At 40.3% G+C, this 21,759-nt stretch overlaps 1 protein-coding gene across 1 annotated transcript; it reads right to left on the minus strand.

The window, feature by feature from the left end:
* Positions 1-1,928: 1,928 nt before the first annotated feature.
* On the minus strand, positions 1,929-21,541 carry arl6ip4 (ADP-ribosylation factor-like 6 interacting protein 4). Its single transcript, XM_079552965.1, has 5 exons — positions 21,318-21,541; positions 20,021-20,488; positions 18,253-18,370; positions 4,510-4,579; positions 1,929-2,089 (listed from the first exon to the last, which is right to left on the minus strand). The coding sequence occupies exons 1-5, from the start codon at positions 21,466-21,468 to the stop codon at positions 2,033-2,035; spliced, it is 864 nt and encodes a 287-aa protein (XP_079409091.1). The 5' UTR covers positions 21,469-21,541; the 3' UTR covers positions 1,929-2,032.
* Positions 21,542-21,759: the final 218 nt, after the last annotated feature.

Here is a 21,759-nt window from a genome sequence, read left to right on the forward strand (position 1 = left end):
AAAATGTCACAAAAAATTGACAAAAAAGGAATTTACTATTTGACCAAAAAAGTTACCAAAAGAAGTTGAAAACCCCCCCAAAAAATGATGGAAAAAAAATCTGATGACGTGAGGAAAAAAAAGATCCATTTAGATGAGTTTTGTAGATCTTAGCTTTCAAATGAGGCGTTACACTGGCCTACAGGATTTGGGTAAAGCTGAACTGGAGAAAATCCTCTCGGTTCAGGCGGGAGTTAAGAGGTTAAATGGTTTTAACATCGGTACTTCCATCAGTAACGTCTCACCCTTTGGTCTTCTGCTTTTCTTTTTTCCCAGCACTACAACCAAACTTGTAACCTTGCAAACCCATTTGATCATGTTTTTAGGCCCTGGATGGAGACGCCGCTGGTTCATGTATTTGAATATTTGAATGTAAAGTAGTAAAGTTTGCCCATTCCCATTCTGTGGCCTTACTCCCCCCTCTCTGCCTTACACCGGTCCACGAGGTCAAACTGCCTCCTCAAACTCCCAGAACCCCCCGGACTTTTTCCTCCTCGCACTGGTGTGTTTCTGATCGCTGTTGGATAAGTTCATTTATCCATCCTCTTGTGTTTCATGTACAGTGTATAAAGAATATATAAAACAAAAAAAACATGTGTGGGCGTCGTCTTTTGTAGCAGTTTAATGTTTCTCACAACGTAACGGGACGTGATACAGATTAGCCTCGGATTAAAAACTTTTAAGGTAAACATAAAACACAGACACCTGCTTTAAAACGTAGCCTCTTCACTCAATTCAAGTCGAGAAGCTTTGAGATTTGGGTAGGTTAAAAAGAGGTTAAGAAGAGGTTAAAAAGAGACGTTATTTGATCGTCCCATTTAAATTTTCAAGTTCTTTGTCAAAGGTCCCACAGAATACTTCATACTTTAGGAAACATGTGCCCTGATAGTGGTTTGAAATATCTGTAAAAAAAAAAAATTTTTAAAGAGCTATACATTTCAGTCATGTGACTTTTGTTGTTATGGTGGCCATTTTGAATACCGATATTTTATGTACTCATTAAGATAAGAGTAAAAACACGGCCCCAGAGACGCACGTTTATGTGAAGAAACCAGTGAGTCAGTGTTTAAGTTGCTCAAGATGTTAGCATGCTACTGGCTAGCATGTAGGTTCAACAGCTCAGCTCTGACCTCTGACCTCTCCAAGAGAATGTCCTGAACCACAAACTTGGATACAACATGTGACAGAGGTCAGAGCTGTTACTGTAGTATTTCCTCAGTGTTCATACATGTGAGACACACGTGTGTTTATCGTGTTGAAGCCACTGACAGTTGATTGATGACAGTTGCTAACCGGTAGCATGCTAACGTCTTGAGCAGCTTAAACACTGACTCAGACTGAGACTCTGTGGACATGACAAACTGTAAAAATCACAGAGAAAGGTTTTCTGTTCAGAGTGAAGCAGATCTTTAGTAAATCCTGCTGTAGCTCCACGTCTGAGCCACGTTTGCTGGTTTCTTCATATAAACGTGCGTCTCTTCATGAGCGATGATCACGAGTCATAAAAATGCTGCTGTCAGTCAGTCATCTTTCATTTTCACTCCGAGTAGAGAGATCGTTACATGTTGTTGTACTGGATGTACTTTGGTGTTCAAAATGGCCGCCAGAACTATGCGTGATGTCATTGGAAACGCATGTATAAAAAACAACGGCTCTCCACAAGGGCATGTTCTTTCCTCGCTTGTATCTGTTCTATATACAAACTCCTGCATAAGCACTTTCCCCACCAGACTTCTCATACAGTATATTTATAACACAGTATGAGTCTGAGGACCTGAGGAAACATCTGTGGTCACTCACACAGACGGTCAGCGTTGGCGAAGAGAACCATTCTCTAACATGTATCTGGAGTTTTTATGAGGTTTTATAGAAGTTACGCAGGACTTTTGAATATTTGAATATCATCATCTGGAGCTTATTTCACAAAACTTAAATCCAGAGTCCGTCTGTGCGATGAAGACCACGTCCAGTTTGCGCTCACGGCGATGCTCCTCTAGCGGTTCATGCCGAGTCTTCTCTGGAAGGCGTTTCCGTCTCCTGTGGTGGCTTGCTGTAAGACAAAAAAAAAAAAGTTTTAGCTCCTAATTTGGAAAGATCGTTTTGCAGTGATTCAGGCCTTCCCTTATTAATGCAGCAAATTATAGTTATCTTTATAGTAGGGCTGCAACTAACGATTATTTTGGCAATCGATTAATCTACTGATTATTTTTACGATTAATCGATTAATCGCTTGGCTGTGAATGGTGTATGAAAATTGTATTTTTTCATTAATTTTGAATCACATAAAGCTAAAGTGGCATCTCTTGAGGACATGTTGATGGAGTAAACTTAAATTGTGTTGTAAAGTGTTTTTGTAGTGCCAGTTCTGCTTTATTAATTGGATGAGACACAGACAGATATCTATGAAATTATTAATGTACAAAACTCTACAGACCCTAAGTTGAAAAACAAAGTAGGTTTCCATCAAAAATAAAAAATGTTCATGTAATTTTTGCTCTTTTTAAGTCTGTGTTTACTAGAAAACGATTAATCGATTACTAAAATAGTTGACAACTATTTCAATAATCGATTAGTTGTCGATTAATCGATTAGTTGTTTCAGCCCTACTTTATAGTCATGTTTTTATTGCAATGTGTTGGAGAATTCCATTTCAGGTGGAGCGGCCGATACAACTCAATGGGAGAGAAACTAAATTAAAATAATAATATAATCTTTATTATTATATTATTATGATACATTTATAATCATTGTTTGACAGTGATTGGATTCATAAACCTGCCATGTTGTTCTTATGGCTGAAAGTCCGTTCTACCAACATCATACACATGTTTTTGAATATTGTCTCCACTTTTGGACACGTTTAATAAGGGAGTAATTAGATTCATATGAGAGAGGATTTTGACCCTTGTGACAGTTTTTGTTTCATGTGAATTGGCCCATAAATGACAGAGAAATTAGCATAAAAAAGTAAGACTAGAAATGTGCATTTTGACAGTTCGAAAAGACACGAGTCAACCTTGGACTGAACAATATTTGGAAGATTTTTTCAGAGGGATTTTTTATTATTTAATCCCTTAAGCCCCGTTTATTGAGTTTTGAATGTCAAAAAATAAGGCGAACATTAAATTTTTACACATTTTCCCACTAAAAAACAGCTTATTTTAAAACTAAACAAGAAATCCAAAATCCCCTCTGAAAAAGTCTTGGTAACTCATTCATCAATAAAATGAAACCATAAATTTGAATGTAGCTCTGTCCATTATTCAGGTTTCGTCGCCGAAAAGATGGGAAATTTGGGGCATTTTTAGGCAAACAACACCTTGTTCTTTTTTCTCACATTTATGCCAGTTAATCTACAGCAAAAGCTTCAAATTGATATCTGTAAATATACATTTTTTCCGTATTCACCTGCAGTGTCTCGCCTTAACAAAGCACAACATGTTTTTGTGGGATTTGATCGTGACATGATCGCTGGACAGAAGGTACTGCACTCAAACCCACACGTATTAAAATAACATCCAGGAGAGGGAGAGAAATGTAGGTTGAACTATTCCACTGTCACTAAAGCACAAACAAAGAATCAGGAAACCGTTTTTATCCTAAAGGGACTATACGGAGTTTAAAAATGTTAAAATTCTGTATGTTCCTCCCCTACATGTTCCTCCATGTCCTAATGTGTAGAATGAGCTCAGACCTGTTCACTGTCACTCAGAAAGGTGTTACTTCTGGTCTGAGGCAGTGTTAATTTCGTCGACTAAAATATTTAGTCTTAATTTTAGTCAAAGTGATATTTTTGTGACTAAAATTGGACTAAACTAAATTAAAAGTTTTTCATGAGACTAAAACTATGACTAAAATGTCCAGATATTTTCGTCGACTAAAATGAGACTAAATAAAAATGAAAAGGACAGACTAAAATCATCCAAACTTCTGTTGAGCGTCTGAAAGAGCCTCAGATCATGTAAATTCTGTTAAAGGATCAGCTCTGAGCTTTGTTCATGTGGAGCAGCTCCATGAAGCAGAGGAACAACATTAAATATGATTATAATGAATATTATCAATGCAAAGTCCACTAAGTTAGTCTTAAAGTTAGTCGACTAAATTTACTTGCAATTTTAGTCGACTAAAACTAGACTAAAATCAAAATAAATTTTCGTCAAAAGACTAAAACTAAAACTAAAAGAAAATATGTTGTCAAAATTAACACTGGTCTGAAGTGCCGTCATGCACGAGCTTAATATAGAAGCTGCAGTTACGCATAAGACCTGAGGTGGCAGTAGTGAGTATAAATAGCCAACTTGCATCTAGCCCCTTTAATGCTTAGCAGCGACTGCGCAGAGTTTTTCCCCAATAGAATTTGTGCAGAGGTAAAACAGAGCTCAGTGCATCAGTGGTGTCAACTCAAAACGGTGAAGTTTGAGGCCGTGTTTGCCTTTTTGTCCAGTGCGTTGACGTCGTTACACTTCATACCTTGTTGATATCTTTGTGTCGATCCCGACTCACAATTTCTTCAATGATTTCCCCCTCTCCTCTCACCAGCCTGGAAACACGAGGCAAAAACAGAGGTTATTAGTGAAACAGAACTGTTCAAATGGATCTAGTAAACTTGAGACTAAACCTCTCCTGTCATTAAAAAAAACAAAGATACAGACGGCATCTCTGGAATCGCCCATATATGGTAATGTTTGAAAACAGTTAAGGAGGAAAACAATTTAGAAAAAAATCTAAACTTTCTCTAATTATTCAAAAACTACTTTAACGCTGAATTATGAATATAGTTTTCTACTAAATAAAGATACAAAGACATGGAGAGGAGCAAAGAGGTTCAACTGCCCATAAATACATAAAAAACGGAGAATGCTAACACGATGCTACATGTTAGCATTGTGCTTATACTAATTTTTTTTTTTTATTGCATAGGAGCGATCGCTGCTATTGTTTACTTCCGCAATGTTTTGGTGAATGGTCGGCTCAGCTGATGCAGACAGGCCTCTAACTCGGTTTTATAAAATGATAGATCTGTTACAGCGCAAGAGAAGCAATGCCCTGTTTATGGACATTGTTTTTGCTGATTATAGGATTTTAATAAAATGTTTATGTGAAGGCCGTTTTAGTTTCCTTTTAAAATTGCTAAAATATGATATTCCTAAGTTGTTTTGTTTTAAAGGCATCAGCTATATTTATGTTTTGTGTGTTTGGGTGGGGCCAGGTGCCATGCAGTACATTAAATGGACAGGTGGGGGAACCCTTAGTGGTGTGGAAGCTGGCCTGGGTTTTAGGCCCAACAGTTTTTTGACTGTGCTATGTGCTGTGGAAACCTGTGGAAAACTGTGGAACTATGGATCTCTGTCAAGAAGTGTACTAGTGGAACTTGGACTAAAATATATTAAAGCCAAACCTCTTCAGTATCCTGTAAGTCTGGACATTCCATTTATTTTTGTTTTACCAAAAAGCACACGTCAAGCTAAGGCTACAGCCCAGGCTGCTTAGTATGGCAAATTACCTTCAAAGATTGCCATAACAATTGGTCAAAAAACTGTTGCACGTTCAAGGATTACCATGTACCCACTGGAACATTTATGAACGATGTTGTGGATTGCTTTCGTCATGGACTATTTGTTTCCAACCACTGTGTTTGAGGCACTTGGTATACCATCGGACTAAATCCCATTTCTTTTGAACACAGAAGTGTCTGTCCATCCATCAACGTTGAGTTCTGCTGTGTGGATGCACCTCTGGATTCTGGATTATTCTGACTGTTGGATTAACCCAAATGTTAAATGGCTGGTACAACTTCAGAAGTGGATGTGGCGGGATATGTCCACAAGAGGGAGCCAAAGCTCACTGACAAGGCAATCGAGGCAAAGTTGACCTACTACATCAATGGAAGGAGAAGCAAGTATAAACAATTGCAAGCAAAATTAAGAGTTACAGACGAACTGTTGAACGATGATCCACCTTATGATGAAATACAAGAAAGATTTAAAGACTTTGAAGCACATCTTGTGGTGTTCAAACAAATAAACTTGTCTGTTCTAAAATACTTAAACAAAGATGAACACTCAGTGGACCAGGAAAGTTGGTTTCTACCAAAACTTCAAGATCTTGTGGAATTCAAGAAGCAAATGCATTCGTGGCTTCTGTCAAATAAACCTGTGGATGAAAAGAATGAAAATGTGGAACAAAACCAAATGGAACAAAAGGAAATTATCACTAAAGAAATAATTTCAGACACCAAACCTATACTTGCACCCCAACAAACTGAGTTAATTCTCCAGGAACAAAAGAATGTATTGCTCAAGGACAATGAAGGGTTACCTTTGGTGCTGGCATCCAAGGAGCCACGCCCTACAGCCCCATCAGTCTCACTTTCCTTCAAAAGCAGGCGCTCCATCTGCTCAACATCTTCCTCAATACGACTAAAAGAGGAGGTAAAGAGGGCAGCTTTGGCAGCACAAGCAGCTGCTATACAACATAAGAAAACAATTGCATTAAAGGAGGCCGCTCTTGCTATAGAAAAGGAGGAACTTCAGATTCAAACAGCTCTTGCAATGTCAGATGCAAAACTTAAAGTGTACGAGGGGTATGCATATGCAGATACAGAAGATGTTTTTGATGACCTGGAATCAAATGCAAGTGTGGTGTCAGTAACAAACTATGAGGACAATGCTGCAGCACCTCCACCTGCACCAAAATACAGGCCTCAGCCAGTAATCCAAGCTACTGGTGCCAGGCCCAAAACGCCTTATCCCACAACAACCTCTAGGTTGATCAATGAGGATGTTGACTACAAAAGAGAGCTTGTGAACATTATGAGAGAACAAACCAAAATATCTAAAACTCTGGTAACACAACAACAAACAACACAACTCCCCAGACGTGATATACCTGTGTTTACAGGTGACCCGCTCAGTTTTAGATCTTTTATTAAGGCATTCAGACTTGTTGTTGATTCAAAAACAAACAACAACACTGATAAACTGCACTTTTTAGAGCAATACACAAGGGGAGAACCACAAACTTTAGTGAAGAGTTGCCAACACATGCCTGAACGCGTTGGTTATGTACATGCAATGTCTCTATTGGAAGAACATTATGGACATCCTTTAACAATTGCCACTGGTTTATTGGAAAAACTTTACAACTGGCCAAATATCAAAGCTGAGGATGCAAAAGCGCTAAACAGTTTCTCATTATTCCTGGTTTCTTGCCAGAACACAATGCAAGATGTGGACTATATGGACGAGCTTGATAGCCCAACCAATATGAGGGCAGTTATATCCAAGCTTCCATACAGGACAAGAGATAAGTGGAGAACATGTGCATACGAGATAACAGAAAAACACAAAAGGCGGGTGAAGTTTGTGGATCTGGTCTCATATATCATACGTGAGGCAAAAATAGTGAATGACCCCGTATTTGGACACTTACAAGTTACTCCAGCTGGAAAACAAGAGAAAAGACCAGTCCTTTCTGAGCATTTGTCAAAAAAGGAAAAATCAAATGCAAGTAGCTTTGCCACAACTTTGACCTCCCCACAGACTCAAACAAACCACCCTGTTCCACAATCTCAAGATGTAGCTCTAACTAAGCCATGTTTGTTTTGCAAAAAAGGACATGCCCTACTAGACTGTTACAGGTTTGGAGGGGAATTGCATCAAACTAAGTTGGACTTTATGAAAAAGGTGGGACTCTGTTTTAGTTGCCTAATACAGGGACATATGGCAAAAGATTGCAAAAAGAAACTAAGATGCTCAGTGTGTTCTATGGAGCATCCAAAACTGTTACACATACATAAAGGTGGAAAACAAGTGAATGCAGGCTGCCAAACAGACCTCAAAGGTACAGAACAAAGGTCCTCTCAGGCTTTGATAAACGCAAATCAAGTTGCAACTGTCTCTGATGGGGCCGGGGACAACTGTGTCCTTTCAATACTTCCTGTCAATGTTAAATCACTAAAAGGGAACAAAACAATACAAACATATGCATTTTTGGACTCAGGAAGCTCTGCATCTTTTTGCACTGAAGCTCTGGCAGAGCAGTTACACCTTTGTGGACAAAAGACAAAGGGAATGATTGTGTTGAAAACTATTAACTCAACATTACAAACTGAATGCAGTGTCATAAAGAATTTGGAAGTCAGTGGGATTAATGAGAACAAATACATCACTATTCCCAAGCTGTACATACAAGAAAGCATACCTGTTGAAAGGGAGAACATACCCTGCAAAAGAGACATTGAGAAATGGCAGTACCTCAAAGAAGTTACTTTGCCACAAATTGATGCGGAAATTGGACTGCTCATTGGTAACGATGTGTATGAAGCTTTTGAACCATGGAAAGTGGTAAACAGTAAAGATGATGGCCCATATGCTATAAAAACAATGTTGGGTTGGATTGTGAATGGGCCTATAAGAGATCATGATGACAAGGAAATGATAATGTCCAACAGAATATCTCTAACCAATGTTGAAAACATGTTGATGCAACAATATAAGGCAGACTTTCCTGAACATGACTATGATGAAAAAACTGAAATGTCCACAGAAGATGGGAAGTTTTTACATTCTGTTTCAAGTTCTGCTCACCATAAAAATGGACATTATTACATCAAACTGCCAATTAGAGAAAAGGACTTGAACATGCCAAACAACAGAGAGACGGCAGTTCAACGTGCCCTAACGTTAAAGAAAAAGCTAAGCAAAAACAGTCAATTTCACAAAGAGTACACAGAGTACATGGGAGATATGGTGAAAAAAGGATATGCTGTTAAAGTTCAAGAGTCACAGCTACGCAGAGAAGATGGAAAGCTTTGGTATATACCACACCATGGCGTATATCATCCGCAAAAGAAAAAACTTCGTGTTGTATTTGATTGTGGTGCTAGCTTTCAGGGTGTATCTCTCAACAAAGAACTTATGCAAGGTCCGGACCTCACTAACTCGGTTGTTGGAGTACTCACTCGTTTTAGAGAGGAAAATGTGGCAGTAATGGCAGACATTGAAGCAATGTACCATCAAGTCAGGGTTCCTGAAGAAGACACTGACTTATTGCGATTCCTGTGGTGGCCAGAAGGGGACCTCTCACAGCCACTCACAGAATACAAAATGGTTGTTCACCTCTTTGGGGCCACTTCATCTGCCAGTTGCGCCAATTTTGCCCTTCGAAAAACTGCAGAAGATAATAAGACAAATTCATCACCCGAAATTGTGGGCACAGTGATGAGAAATTTTTATGTGGACGACTGCTTGAAATCAGTAAAAAGTGAGAATGATGCAATCTCACTCAGATAAAATCTCACTAAACTATGTGCATCAGGAGGATTTACTCTCAACAAATGGACTAGTAACAGTCGTGCTCTACTACAAACTATCCCTGAACTTGAAAGAGCCAAAGAAATAAGGACTCTCGATCTCACTAAAGATGCACTTCCAGTCGAAAGAGCTCTAGGGGTACTCTGGTGTGAAAATTCAGACACATTCACATTCAGTGTCAGTATAAAACAAAAACCAGATACAAGAAGAGGAGTCCTGTCAATCGTGAGCTCAATATACGACCCTCTGGGCTTCCTTTCTCCAGTAGTCCTCCCTGCTAAGAACATTTTGCAAAGGTTATCCAAAGATAAACTATCCTGGGATGAAGACATACCACCACACCTTGCACATGTGTGGTCTGATTGGCTGAGTCAGTTGTCTGAACTATGCAACTTTAAAATACCAAGATGTATAAAACCTGAAAACTTTGGACAGATCACATCTGCTCAGCTCAACCACTTTTCAGATGCCAGTGAAAGTGGATATGGATCTGTGTCCTACTTGAAATTAACAAATGAAAAGGGACATGTTCACTGTGCATTCATGATGGGGAAGTCCAGGGTCGCGCCGCTCAAATCAACCACTATCCCACGCATGGAAGTAACAGCAGCTGTACTGGCTGTCAATATGGACAAAACATTGAGAAGAGAGCTTACACTCAAACTTCTACCCTCTGCCTTCTGGACAGACAGCACAGCAGTGTTAAAATATATTGCGAATGATGAACTGAGATTGAAGACATTTGTTTCTAACAGAATTGCTACAATCAAAGATGCAACAAATGTGAGTCAGTGGAATCATGTTGACACAAAAAGGAATCCAGCTGATTTTGCATCACGTGGGCTAACAGTAAAGCAATTCCTGAACAGCCCCACCTGGTTTGAAGGTCCTTCATTTCTGAAGGGCGTAAATGAAAAGAAGGACATTGATAAATGCTATAAGCTCTCTGAAGAAGACACTGAAGTCCGAAAGGTGAAAATTAATGCCATACAGGCATCCATACACGTCTGTTCTGTGGAGAAGCTTATCAGTCATTATTCAAGTTGGACACGTCTCAGAAGAGCTGTTGCTTGGATTCTCAGAGTTAAAGACTATTTGCTCGAGAAGAAAAAAGACTCTGCTCCAAGACAAACCAGAGCTAAAGCTCAAAAGAAACGTGGTGGAAAACTATGCAAGCCTCTAACTGTGGATGAGCTAAAAAGAGCAGAAAAAGAGATTATTCGCTACAGTCAGCTCTCTACTTTCAAAGAAGAAATCCTTACTTTGCAAAGTGGTAACACAGAGGTGTCAAGAAAAAGCTCAATTTACAAGCTTGACCCTGTTCTGCGGGACAATGTTCTAAGGGTAGGCGGGCATCTTGGTCGATCTGCAATGCCAGAGGAAGAAAAGCATCCTGTTATACTTCCAAAACGCCACCATGTTACATCACTATTACTACGGAACATACATGAAAAAACAGGACACTCTGGGCGTAATTACATGCTCTCTCGCCTTCGTCAGCGCTACTGGGTTCCTGCTGCAAACTCAGCAATCAGAAAGCTCCTGTCTCATTGTGTTACATGCAGAAAACATCATGCCAAAGTCCAAGAGCAAAAAATGTCTGATCTTCCATTGGAAAGACTGCTCCCTGACAAACCACCTTTTACAAGCGTGGGACTTGATTACTTTGGACCGTATGAAGTAAAAAGAGGAAGAAGCCTCGTCAAAAGGTACGGCATGTTGTTTACATGTTTGACAACCCGAGCTCTGCACATTGAAGTTGCTCATTCAATGGACACTGATTCATGCATAAACGGACTCAGACGTTTCATGTGCAGAAGGGGGCAAGTGGAGCTTATCCGATCTGATAATGGCACAAACATGGTGGGAGCTGAAAGAGAGCTACGTGAATCGCTACGTAAAATGGATAAAGAAAAAATACAAAATATGCTGTCAAACAGAGGGATTCAGTGGATCTTTAACCCTCCTGCTGGAGCACATTTTGGTGGCATATGGGAAAGCCAAGTAAAGCTGGTAAAAAAAATCCTCAAGTCTGTCCTTCAACAACAAACTATGGATGACGAATGTCTGCAGACACTCTTCTGTGAAGTTGAAGCTGTAATTAATGACAGACCAATAACCACACCTTCTGATGATCCAAATGACTTGGAGCCCCTCACGCCGAACCACCTGCTGCTATTAAAGAAACAACCATTACTGCCTCCAGGTCTGTTCAGCATCAATGATTCCTACTCACGGCGTAGATGGAAGCAAACCCAATACATGGCAGACCTCTTTTGGAAGCGGTGGGTAAGAGAGTACCTGCCGAGCCTTCAACAGCGACAAAAATGGATCAAAACAAGACAAAATCTTGTTACAGATGACATTGTGCTCATTCTAGATGAAAACGCACCAAGAAATTCCTGGTTGCTTGGAAGAATACTAAAAGCAATTACAGATGACAAAGGACTAGTCCGACGAGTACTGGTGAAGACAAAAACAAGTACACTTGAAAGACCAGTGGATAAACTGTGCCTTATAATGAGGTCGCAGACATGAACTAAAATGACGCAGTACCAGAACTGCTATGAAGGACATTCAGAAATGTAATGTATTTATGTTGTTTATGGTAATTATAAGTTTACCTTATAATTAGGGGCCGGGTTTGTGAAGGCCGTTTTAGTTTCCTTTTAAAATTGCTAAAATATGATATTCCTAAGTTGTTTTGTTTTAAAGGCATCAGCTATATTTATGTTTTGTGTGTTTGGGTGGGGCCAGGTGCCATGCAGTACATTAAATGGACAGGTGGGGGAACCCTTAGTGGTGTGGAAGCTGGCCTGGGTTTTAGGCCCAACAGTTTTTTGACTGTGCTATGTACTGTGGAAACCTGTGGAAAACTGTGGAACCATGGATCTCTGTCAAGAAGTGTACTAGTGGAACTTGGACTAAAATATATTAAAGCCAAACCTCTTCAGTATCCTGTAAGTCTGGACATTCCATTTATTTTTGTTTTACCAAAAAGCACACATCAAGCTAAGGCTACAGCCCAGGCTGCTTAGTATGGCAAATTACCTTCAAAGATTGCCATAACAGTTTATCAAATATGAAAATGTAAAATGCCTACAACGGCTAACGGATGTGACGACATCGCGATCGCTCATATTGAAAAGTATATGAATATACAGAGTACAGAGTATGCCAGGGGTAACAGAATTGTACAATACAATTATTCAGTTACAAATATATTGTATTTTGAGCAAATACTGATAGTTTTTTTTGTTATCAGAGCCTTCCTTCTTAACCTCTTAACTCCCGCCTGAACCGAGAGGATCTTTTTCCTCACGTCATCAGATTTTTCTTCCATCATTTTTTTGTTGGGTATTCAACTCATTTTTGTAACTCATTTTTTTGTAATTTTTTGTCACATTTTTGTCATTTTTTCGTCAACATTTTGTCAATTTTCTATCACTTTTTTGTGTCATTTTTTGTCATTTTTCATCAATTTTTTTTATCCAATTTTTGTCACATTTTTGTTAATTTTTCGTCACTTTTTTGTCAAACTTTTCTCACTTTTTTGTCACATTTCCATCATTGTTTTCGTCGCAGTTTTGTTGCTATTTTCTCACATTTTTTCCAGAAGCTTTTGGATTGGGGTAAAGCCAAACTGGAGAAAATGTACTCGGTTCAGGCGGGAGTTAAGGGGTTAATGTATAAGAGAGTAATCACAAAAAAAAAAAGTTGTGTAAATGTAAAAAAACATTGTTCTTATATTAACGTTAGCTAGCGCTTGCTACGACTGCCGTTTTTTCACTTCTACAGAACAATCTGTGCTGTGAATAAACATCTATATGAACCTGATTTTGTTAAACATGTGAATTCAAATTTAAATAAAGTTAACTAAAATTTGAATTTAAATATGGGATGTGTATGGTTACTGATACAAAGCACACAGAAGTAGATTTAGAATGAAAGAAATGTAATGAAAATGTTGTTATACTAAAAAGTATTCACATATATGCATGGATTACTAATGTTAGACTTTTATTTTACCTTATTCATATAAGACTTTGAATCTAATTTTTGCATTTCTTTTGATGGCACAACTGTGTGCAACTCGTGACTTGAGCATGTGCCAGGCAGGTGACTTAAAACAAGGCCCTTTTTGTCCAAATAATTGGTTCTTTCACAGTCCCATCACATGCCTAAAGGCACATGATCAATGCAGGACAAGATAACAATGACATCCTATGTTTTTAGCATGAGGCCTGCTCATCACGAGTTTTCGACATGTGACGCGTGTATAATTTGATTAAATGATAACACGAGGTTGTGACGACAAAGTCAGAGAGTATATAAGAAGTTGTGTTGAAACCGAGAGGAGGTCTTCTTCCTTCCTTCTCGGACAGGCTGTAACCGCTGTGTTCTTGTTTTACTTTTTCCATTTTTGTAATATCTTTAATAAATCCACAAAACGCAGCGCCTGGCTTCGAGTTAAAATTTGTTTAGACTAAGTCTGCTTCCGGTCCTTGTTCCTTGTCGGGTATCGCTCTTCTTATACTTTATCCACACCATAAGGTATAGAAAGTGATATTCCAGGGTCTGGTTTTCTTCACTGAGAGGTCTCCAAGAAAACTGAGTGAGTATATGCTACGATATATCTTAGAGCGTAAAAGAATAATCCAAATTTGTACTGTGAACAACGAAAGTTAGTTTCAAGTCGTAAGTTTGTCCTTGTGATTTAAGTGGAGGCGGAAAGGCACCTACAGTGTGACACTGAAACAGCGTAGGGAGGTTAATGCAACTTAGAATACGCTGGACGTCTTAGCGTTTAGTTTAACGCAGACGTCTCATCAAAGAGACTGTAGTAAAAAATAAATGCTTTGAACTTTCTCATAGATACTGAAAAACCGTATGAGTAGAGAGTGTGTGTGTTGTGAGCAGGCAGGTGCCGTCAGTATTCAAGTGTAGTGACGTTTATTGACGTCAGGTCGCCGTAAAGAACCTGAGTTGGGAGGTCAATTAATATAATTAGCTGTTATGTTAATTAAGACTGTAACGATGCATTTTATGGCGCCCAACGTGGGGCTCGACTAATTGATTTACGCAGGCGTAAAATTGTTGATTAGTTTTGTCTTAAATACGTGATGGTAGTGGCCATCACGTTATAGTTGTTTTTCAATGGAAAAACGGGGCTTTTTATCAGAAGCATTAGTTGGTAAAAAGGTGTTTGGGAAATTGAGATAGCGAGGATAAGATGATCTTTGTTGTGGATTATGCTCATCTGCAGACTGTATGTACTTAAGCCGTAGCTAGAGGCAAGTAGCGAGCCCCTCCTCCGTGAAAGCTGGACTCACGTGCGTCCTTCAGACACGCGCACAGTCGGAGGGTTTGTCAACTCTGACTTAAAATAACGTCTGTGTTCCGCAGTACAGTCGGAACGATACCCAGCTCGTACGCCCGCAGAAGGGTAACGAGCGTTGGTTAGGCTTGGGAAATAGAATCCGGACTATTTGTACAAGGACCGGGGTCGAAAACTCCAGAAATGGCAGAGGGGGGGAAGTCTTAGGACACTATGGGGGGATGCATCTGAAGAGGAAGGAGCCTCAGCCCCCAGGCCTATGGAAGACGATAGCTTTGATAATGTTGAGCTCCATCAGTGTACTCTCAGGACTATACCACAGAAACCATTTGTTTATGCTAACTCAACTGATTTAGAGTTGAAATCGAGTATAGAAATAGAAAATGTTTTGAGAGATATGTGTGATCCTAAATATCAGGAGAAATGTGAAGTAGAAGTTACAGGAAAAGGAGGCATTGTCACTAACTCTGGTAGCGGGACGACACCGTTGATAATGCCTTTATCCCCCGCCCCTTCCTGGATCCCTGTAGATCAAAGGATCTTCTCAAATAAATGACTTTCGTTTCTCTGCCTGTCCCTCACAGCTAACATGGCTTTCGCGGACAATACTCGGGCTGCGACTGGACTCACATATTTAGCTCCAAACGTATTCATGTACGTACAACCCAGTACGTACGCGCGCATTATTTTTGATGGACAAAATGCTTCTGTGAGTGACACTGAACCAAAATTGTTTTTTAGCCTTAATGATTATGTTAATATGCGTGGAGAGTGGGAAGTGTTGAGACTACTGCCTCGATTCCCATACCCTCCGACAGGGGGCAACAATCTGATTGTAAACACTGATTGGCTACCGGACAGTACGTATCCTCTGGTGCCTCCAACATTGGGAGACCACAATGCTGGATATGCCACTGGGGGAATGCACTCTGCTGAGGATGAACTTGGCGCCGGTTCCTCACTCTCCTCCCCTGGGGGATTTCCTTCAAGAGGATCACCGCCAGCCACAACTGAGGCCTCGCAGCAGGACATCGTGGCCTACTACTCTGGGGTGGAACAACTGCTGAGACTTCACGCCGGTGACCCGAGAGACCCAACTACAACTGCCTCCGGATCGCGAGGGAATACTTCTACCCCGGACGACGGTCAGGAGATGCCTGACGACGGTCAGGAGATGCCTGACGACGGTCAGGAGATGCCGGACGACAGTCAAGAGATGCTGGATGACACTGTGGATTACTCTACAGGGTCTTCAAGTTATTCTCCAACGTCGCCGGATTATCCCAGGCCTACTACACCGGATGAGACTCGTCCTGCACCTCCATTGGCGGAGGTCTTGCCTGTGAGAAGGGGCCCCGTTTGTTCGGACGGGGATGTGAGTACTCAGCGAGAAGTGGTGCCTGCTTCGGCTTTCTCTCCTCTATTTGTGCCAACGTCAATACCTCACGTGGTAATGGCACCTATCCGGAGGAATGCACCTGAAGATGGGCTACTGACTTTCTCATCCATTACCCGTGAGCCTTTTGATTTGTGCAGTTTGCTAAGACACCCTTGTTTGTGGGAGAAAATGTGTTATGTGCAAAATGGTTACCTCCCGTCCTTGTTGCCTTCCTACCTGGGAGTAATTACACGTATGCCCCCAAAAGTAAAAGATATGTGGCTGAAACATTCGGAATTGGTCCTTCACTTTACCTCACGCCAATGCCCTGATCTCCCGGGCTGGTATACTTGTATTGGACAGCAGTTTCGCCTTCGATCTGATTCCAAAGCAGTACCAACCGATTGGCGTGTCATACATGTTTTTCGGAATGATGAAGTGCCTACAACGTTAACGCTGTTTCGGGATTTACGTCGTTCCTCTATCTCTGACGTTATAGAGGTAGACTGAATGTCATTTTTAATACGTTGGAAACACTATGGTTTCTTGTTTAGAGCCTTGTCATGTACATGTTTGCTGATGCTATTCTACCTCAATGTTTGATATATTCTACATTTAGATAGTTTTGTGTTTTCTCTATAGCTGATTTTTTGCAAAATGCTTTTGTAATGTTTTCTTGCTAAAACCTGTGGTGCTACGAGTCTTTATACACATCCCAGGAGGGGGTGTTAAACATGTGAATTCAAATTTAAATAAAGTTAACTAAAATTTGAATTTAAATATGGGATGTGTATGGTTACTGATACAAAGCACACAGAAGTAGATTTAGAATGAAAGAAATGTAATGAAAATGTTGTTATACTAAAAAGTATTCACATATATGCATGGATTACTAATGTTAGACTTTTATTTTACCTTATTCATATAAGACTTTGAATCTAATTTTTGCATTTCTTTTGATGGCACAACTGTGTGCAACTCGTGACTTGAGCATGTGCCAGGCAGGTGACTTAAAACAAGGCCCTTTTTGTCCAAATAATTGGTTCTTTCACAGTCCCATCACATGCCTAAAGGCACATGATCAATGCAGGACAAGATAACAATGACATCCTATGTTTTTAGCATGAGGCCTGCTCATCACGAGTTTTCGACATGTGACGCGTGTATAATTTGATTAAATGATAGACACGAGGTTGTGACGACAAAGTCAGAGAGTATATAAGAAGTTGTGTTGAAACCGAGAGGAGGTCTTCTTCCTTCCTTCTCGGACAGGCTGTAACCGCTGTGTTCTTGTTTTACTTTTTCCATTTTTGTAATATCTTTAATAAATCCACAAAACGCAGCGCCTGGCTTCGAGTTAAAATTTGTTTAGACTAAGTCTGCTTCCGGTCCTTGTTCCTTGTCGGGTATCGCTCTTCTTATACTTTATCCACACCATAAGGTATAGAAAGTGATATTCCAGGGTCTGGTTTTCTTCACTGAGAGGTCTCCAAGAAAACTGAGTGAGTATATGCTACGATATATCTTAGAGCGTAAAAGAATAATCCAAATTTGTACTGTGAACAACGAAAGTTAGTTTCAAGTCGTAAGTTTGTCCTTGTGATTTAAGTGGAGGCGGAAAGGCACCTACAGTGTGACACTGAAACAGCGTAGGGAGGTTAATGCAACTTAGAATACGCTGGACGTCTTAGCGTTTAGTTTAACGCAGACGTCTCATCAAAGAGACTGTAGTAAAAAATAAATGCTTTGAACTTTCTCATAGATATTGAAAAACCGTATGAGTAGAGAGTGTGTGTGTTGTGAGCAGGCAGGTGCCGTCAGTATTCAAGTGTAGTGACGTTTATTGACGTCAGGTCGCCGTTAAGAACCTGAGTTGGGAGGTCAATTAATATAATTAGCTGTTATGTTAATTAAAACTGTAACGATGCATTTTAATTTAGACCTCACTTTATTTTTATGTGATAAATAAGTTCATATTCCACCAGAAAATGGCTAAAAAGAGTGAAAAATTGTGTTTCTCTAAAGATTCTATTTTCCCCTCGGCGAGGCCACGCCCCCTTCTATGACGCGAGGCCGTCTGTATCTAAACCTCCGTCAGACACGTGATTAAACACGATGAAGAACGTCCTGCTGTGAGAGAATATTATACGTATTGGAGAAGCTTGTGGTGCGTTCAGGGTCACCTGGTTCGTCCGGTCTCGGGGTCCAGCACGCGGCGGATGACGCTCTGCCGGGCCTCGTACTCCTCTTTGGTCAGAGGCCTCTTCGTGGAGAGACGCGCCTTCTGCTCATCCGTCATCGCTGCAATGATGAAACATATATAACTATGTATTATTGTCAATTACATTGTTGTTCAACGGAGCAACTGTGAGCTAATCATTTCCGGACTAGGTTTAAATCATTTATTAAAGGGGGGGGTATTATGCAAAATGGACGTTTTCAAGCTTTCCATCATGTTATTCTGTCACTCCCTCATTAAAAACATGCCTGAAGTGTTGCCTTGGCACATTCACGTATTTTTGAGTAATCTGTAAAAACTCTGATGGCGGCCATTTTAGGGATAGGTTTGCCTGAGTCCTCCTAGGAACGCCCCCACCTCCTGGAGACGCCTCCGAGCTTTCGTCACCAGCCGAGTAACCAACCACTGCTCCTCAGCAGAACCCCCTCCCCACTGATGCCACAGACAGCGTGTGGAGGGGGCGTGTCTAAAGGCTCAGAGGTTCTTAAAGAGACAGAGGCCTATTTCAAGACATTCACTACAGCCATTTTGAGAGAGACATTTTATACAAGGCAGTTATTCTAATTTACTGCATTTACAGACCAACAGAAGGTTTGGTCATCATTGTAGTGTGATATAGACTGGTGCTATGGGACTGGAAAAAGAATAGCACCAGCCCTCCAGCCAATCAAAATCAAGTATTCACCCAGACCATGGTATATATATATATTTAAATTATAGTCAATATATTATGTGAAAGTCAATAGTTTAGACATAGTTTGTTTTAAACCCATTTCAGTTCTGATTTGATCGTATTTAACTATAAAATGAGGTGGTACTTGGTGTGAAACGTTTGGGAACCATCATTAAAGGGATATTTCAGGTTTTTTGACAAAGGGCAGGGGTAGGCAAGGCCGATTTTCTTTATTGTAAACAGACCGAGGGCCGAAGCCGCTGATTATTAGCCCAAAGTAAAGCACAACACTGGAAAAATTACTATCATGAGACAAATGACTTAAAATTGCTTGAATTAAAGTTCTTCTATGTTGAATTTGAGTCGGTTTGAACTAATCTAAGATACAAATGCTGTAGCGCCAATGGAACAAGAATAAAACCCACTTAAAATCAGACAAATAATTGTTTTTCACTTGAAATGACACAAAATTATCTGAATTAAGAGAATAACGACTACTAGAGGTTTTATCTCGTCTCAGACCAGACCAAATCTACTCAAACCTTAGATTTAATCTCTTAATTCAAGTAGATTTATGTCATTTCTTCCTGAAAACGATTATTCTTTTTCCAGTGCACTTCCTTCAAATGCCAGTCTTGTACATAATATATGACCTCATTGGGTGCATTGACAGTATTTCTACCTTATTTTCTCCCGTTTAACTCTAATAATGTTAAAAGTGCTCTGTGATTTGTGTAATAGTGTTTCTCAAAATCATCTTGAGGGCCACAGGTTCTGTGCCGGAGCGCCGGATTTGGCCCCCGGGCCTGACGTTGGTGTTATAAGTGATTTGCCTCAGGTGCTCTGTGGAGCGGGTCACACTGTTTTTAATGCAGGCTAGCTGATACCATAGAAATGCACTAGCCTAGCACTAGCCTAGCGCCACGAAACTCTTGCAACTGCATGAATTACATTAGGAAATTAACTAGGAAATGAGGCCCTGTGTCAAAAATCCCTTTAACATTTCCAGATTCTGACATTTCCACCACGTTCCTCTGACCTGGCCCAAACTCCTCCGCGGCGTCTTCGCTCTGCCACACCTCCAGAGGCGAGGGTCCAGTCGCGGGGCCCCTGAGCAGAGGCGAGGGTCCAGTCGTGGGTCCCCTGAGCAGAGGCGAGGGTCCAGTCGTGGGTCCCCTGACCACAAGCGAGGGTCCTGCCTGGGGGCCCTTCACCACAAGCGAGGGTCCTGCCTGGGGGCCCTTGACCAGAGCTAAGGGCCCACCTTGAGCAGACAGGGCACTGACCGCACCAGAGGACTTGTTCTTCTTCTTTTTAGCTTTCTTTTCTTTCTTCTTCTCCTTCTTTAGCTTCTTTCTCTCCTTCTTCTTCTTCTTGCTGTTCTTCTTGTGTTTGCGGTGTTTGCGTTTCTTCCGCTCCTCCTCGCTGGACGAAGAGGAGCTGGAGGAGGAGGAAGAGGAAGACGACGAGGAGCTCCTTTTCCGCTTCTTTCGCCGTTCTTTTCTGTCTGTGAGAAATTGATTAAACTGTTATGACTTTTGATATGAGTGGATCTGTAGCTGCATATCACTTGATAATCAGTAAAGAATACAAGAATACCATAACACATTTACAAAAGACATCTATTAATTTATTTTAACCTCTTAACTCCCGCCTAAACTGAGAACATTTTCTCCAGTTCAGCTTTACCCAAATCCTGTTGGCCAGTGTAACGCCTCATTTGAAAGCTAAGACCTACAAAACTCATCTAAATGGATCCTTTTCCTCACGTCATCAGATTTTTTTTCCACAATTTTTTTGGGGTATTAAACTCATTTTTTTTAAGTTTTTTGTAAAAAAAAATTTCTTCACTTTTTGTCACATTTTTGTTATTTTTTGTGTGACATTTTTTTGTCAATTTTTTGTGACATTTTTGGCACTTTTTCATCAATTTTTGTCATTTTTTTGTCAAATTTTTGTGACATTTTTGGCACTTTTTCATCAATTTTTGTCATTTTTTGGTCAAATTTTTGTGACATTTTTGGCATTTTTTCACCAATTTTTGTCATTTTTTGGTCAATTTTTCGTCACTTATTTGTCAATGTTTTCTCACTTTTTGTCACATTTTCATCATTGTTTTCGTCTTAGTTCTGTTGCTATTTTCACACCTTTTTTCCAGAAGCTGTTGGACTGGGGTAAAGCCAAACTGGAGAAAATGTGCTCGGTTCAGGTGGGAGTTAAGGGGTTAAAAAAAACAATTAAAATATAAATTTGATAGACACAAATATGTTAACCTCATTTTAGGCCAAACTAAAATGTGTGGTGTTTAATTTTTAAAAAAAAATCCCGTCACGAACCCTGGGACTTGCTGTGTCTCGTGCTCCTGTCGCGGGATGAAGAGGAGGATGAAGATGACGAGGAGGAGGAGGAAGATCGTGACCGTTTCTTCTTCTTTTTCTGCTTCTCATCTCTGCTCAGTCTGTCCTGAGACCTGCCGACAACATCCATGTCTTCTTTCCCAAATGTAACGAAGCACAAAGGAACGAGCCGCAGCCGCTTCCGCTAACAGCGTTTGTTTTGGTCCGTCCCGGAAATGAGTCCGGAAAGAACGCAACGCATCTGGTATTTTTGGTTCCCCTTGAATGCGCTTGACAGTCATTTATTTATTTAAATGATAACCAGCTTTGTTAACCTCTTAACTCCCACCTGAACGGATCCCATTTTCTCCAGTTTGGCTTTACCCTTATCAAAAAGCTTCTTGGGGAAAAAGCACCAAAACAGCCACAAAAAATGAGAAGA

Source organism: Gobius niger, assembly GCF_951799975.1.
Source record: "Gobius niger genome assembly, chromosome: 1".
Taxonomy (NCBI): Eukaryota; Metazoa; Chordata; class Actinopteri; order Gobiiformes; family Gobiidae; genus Gobius; species Gobius niger.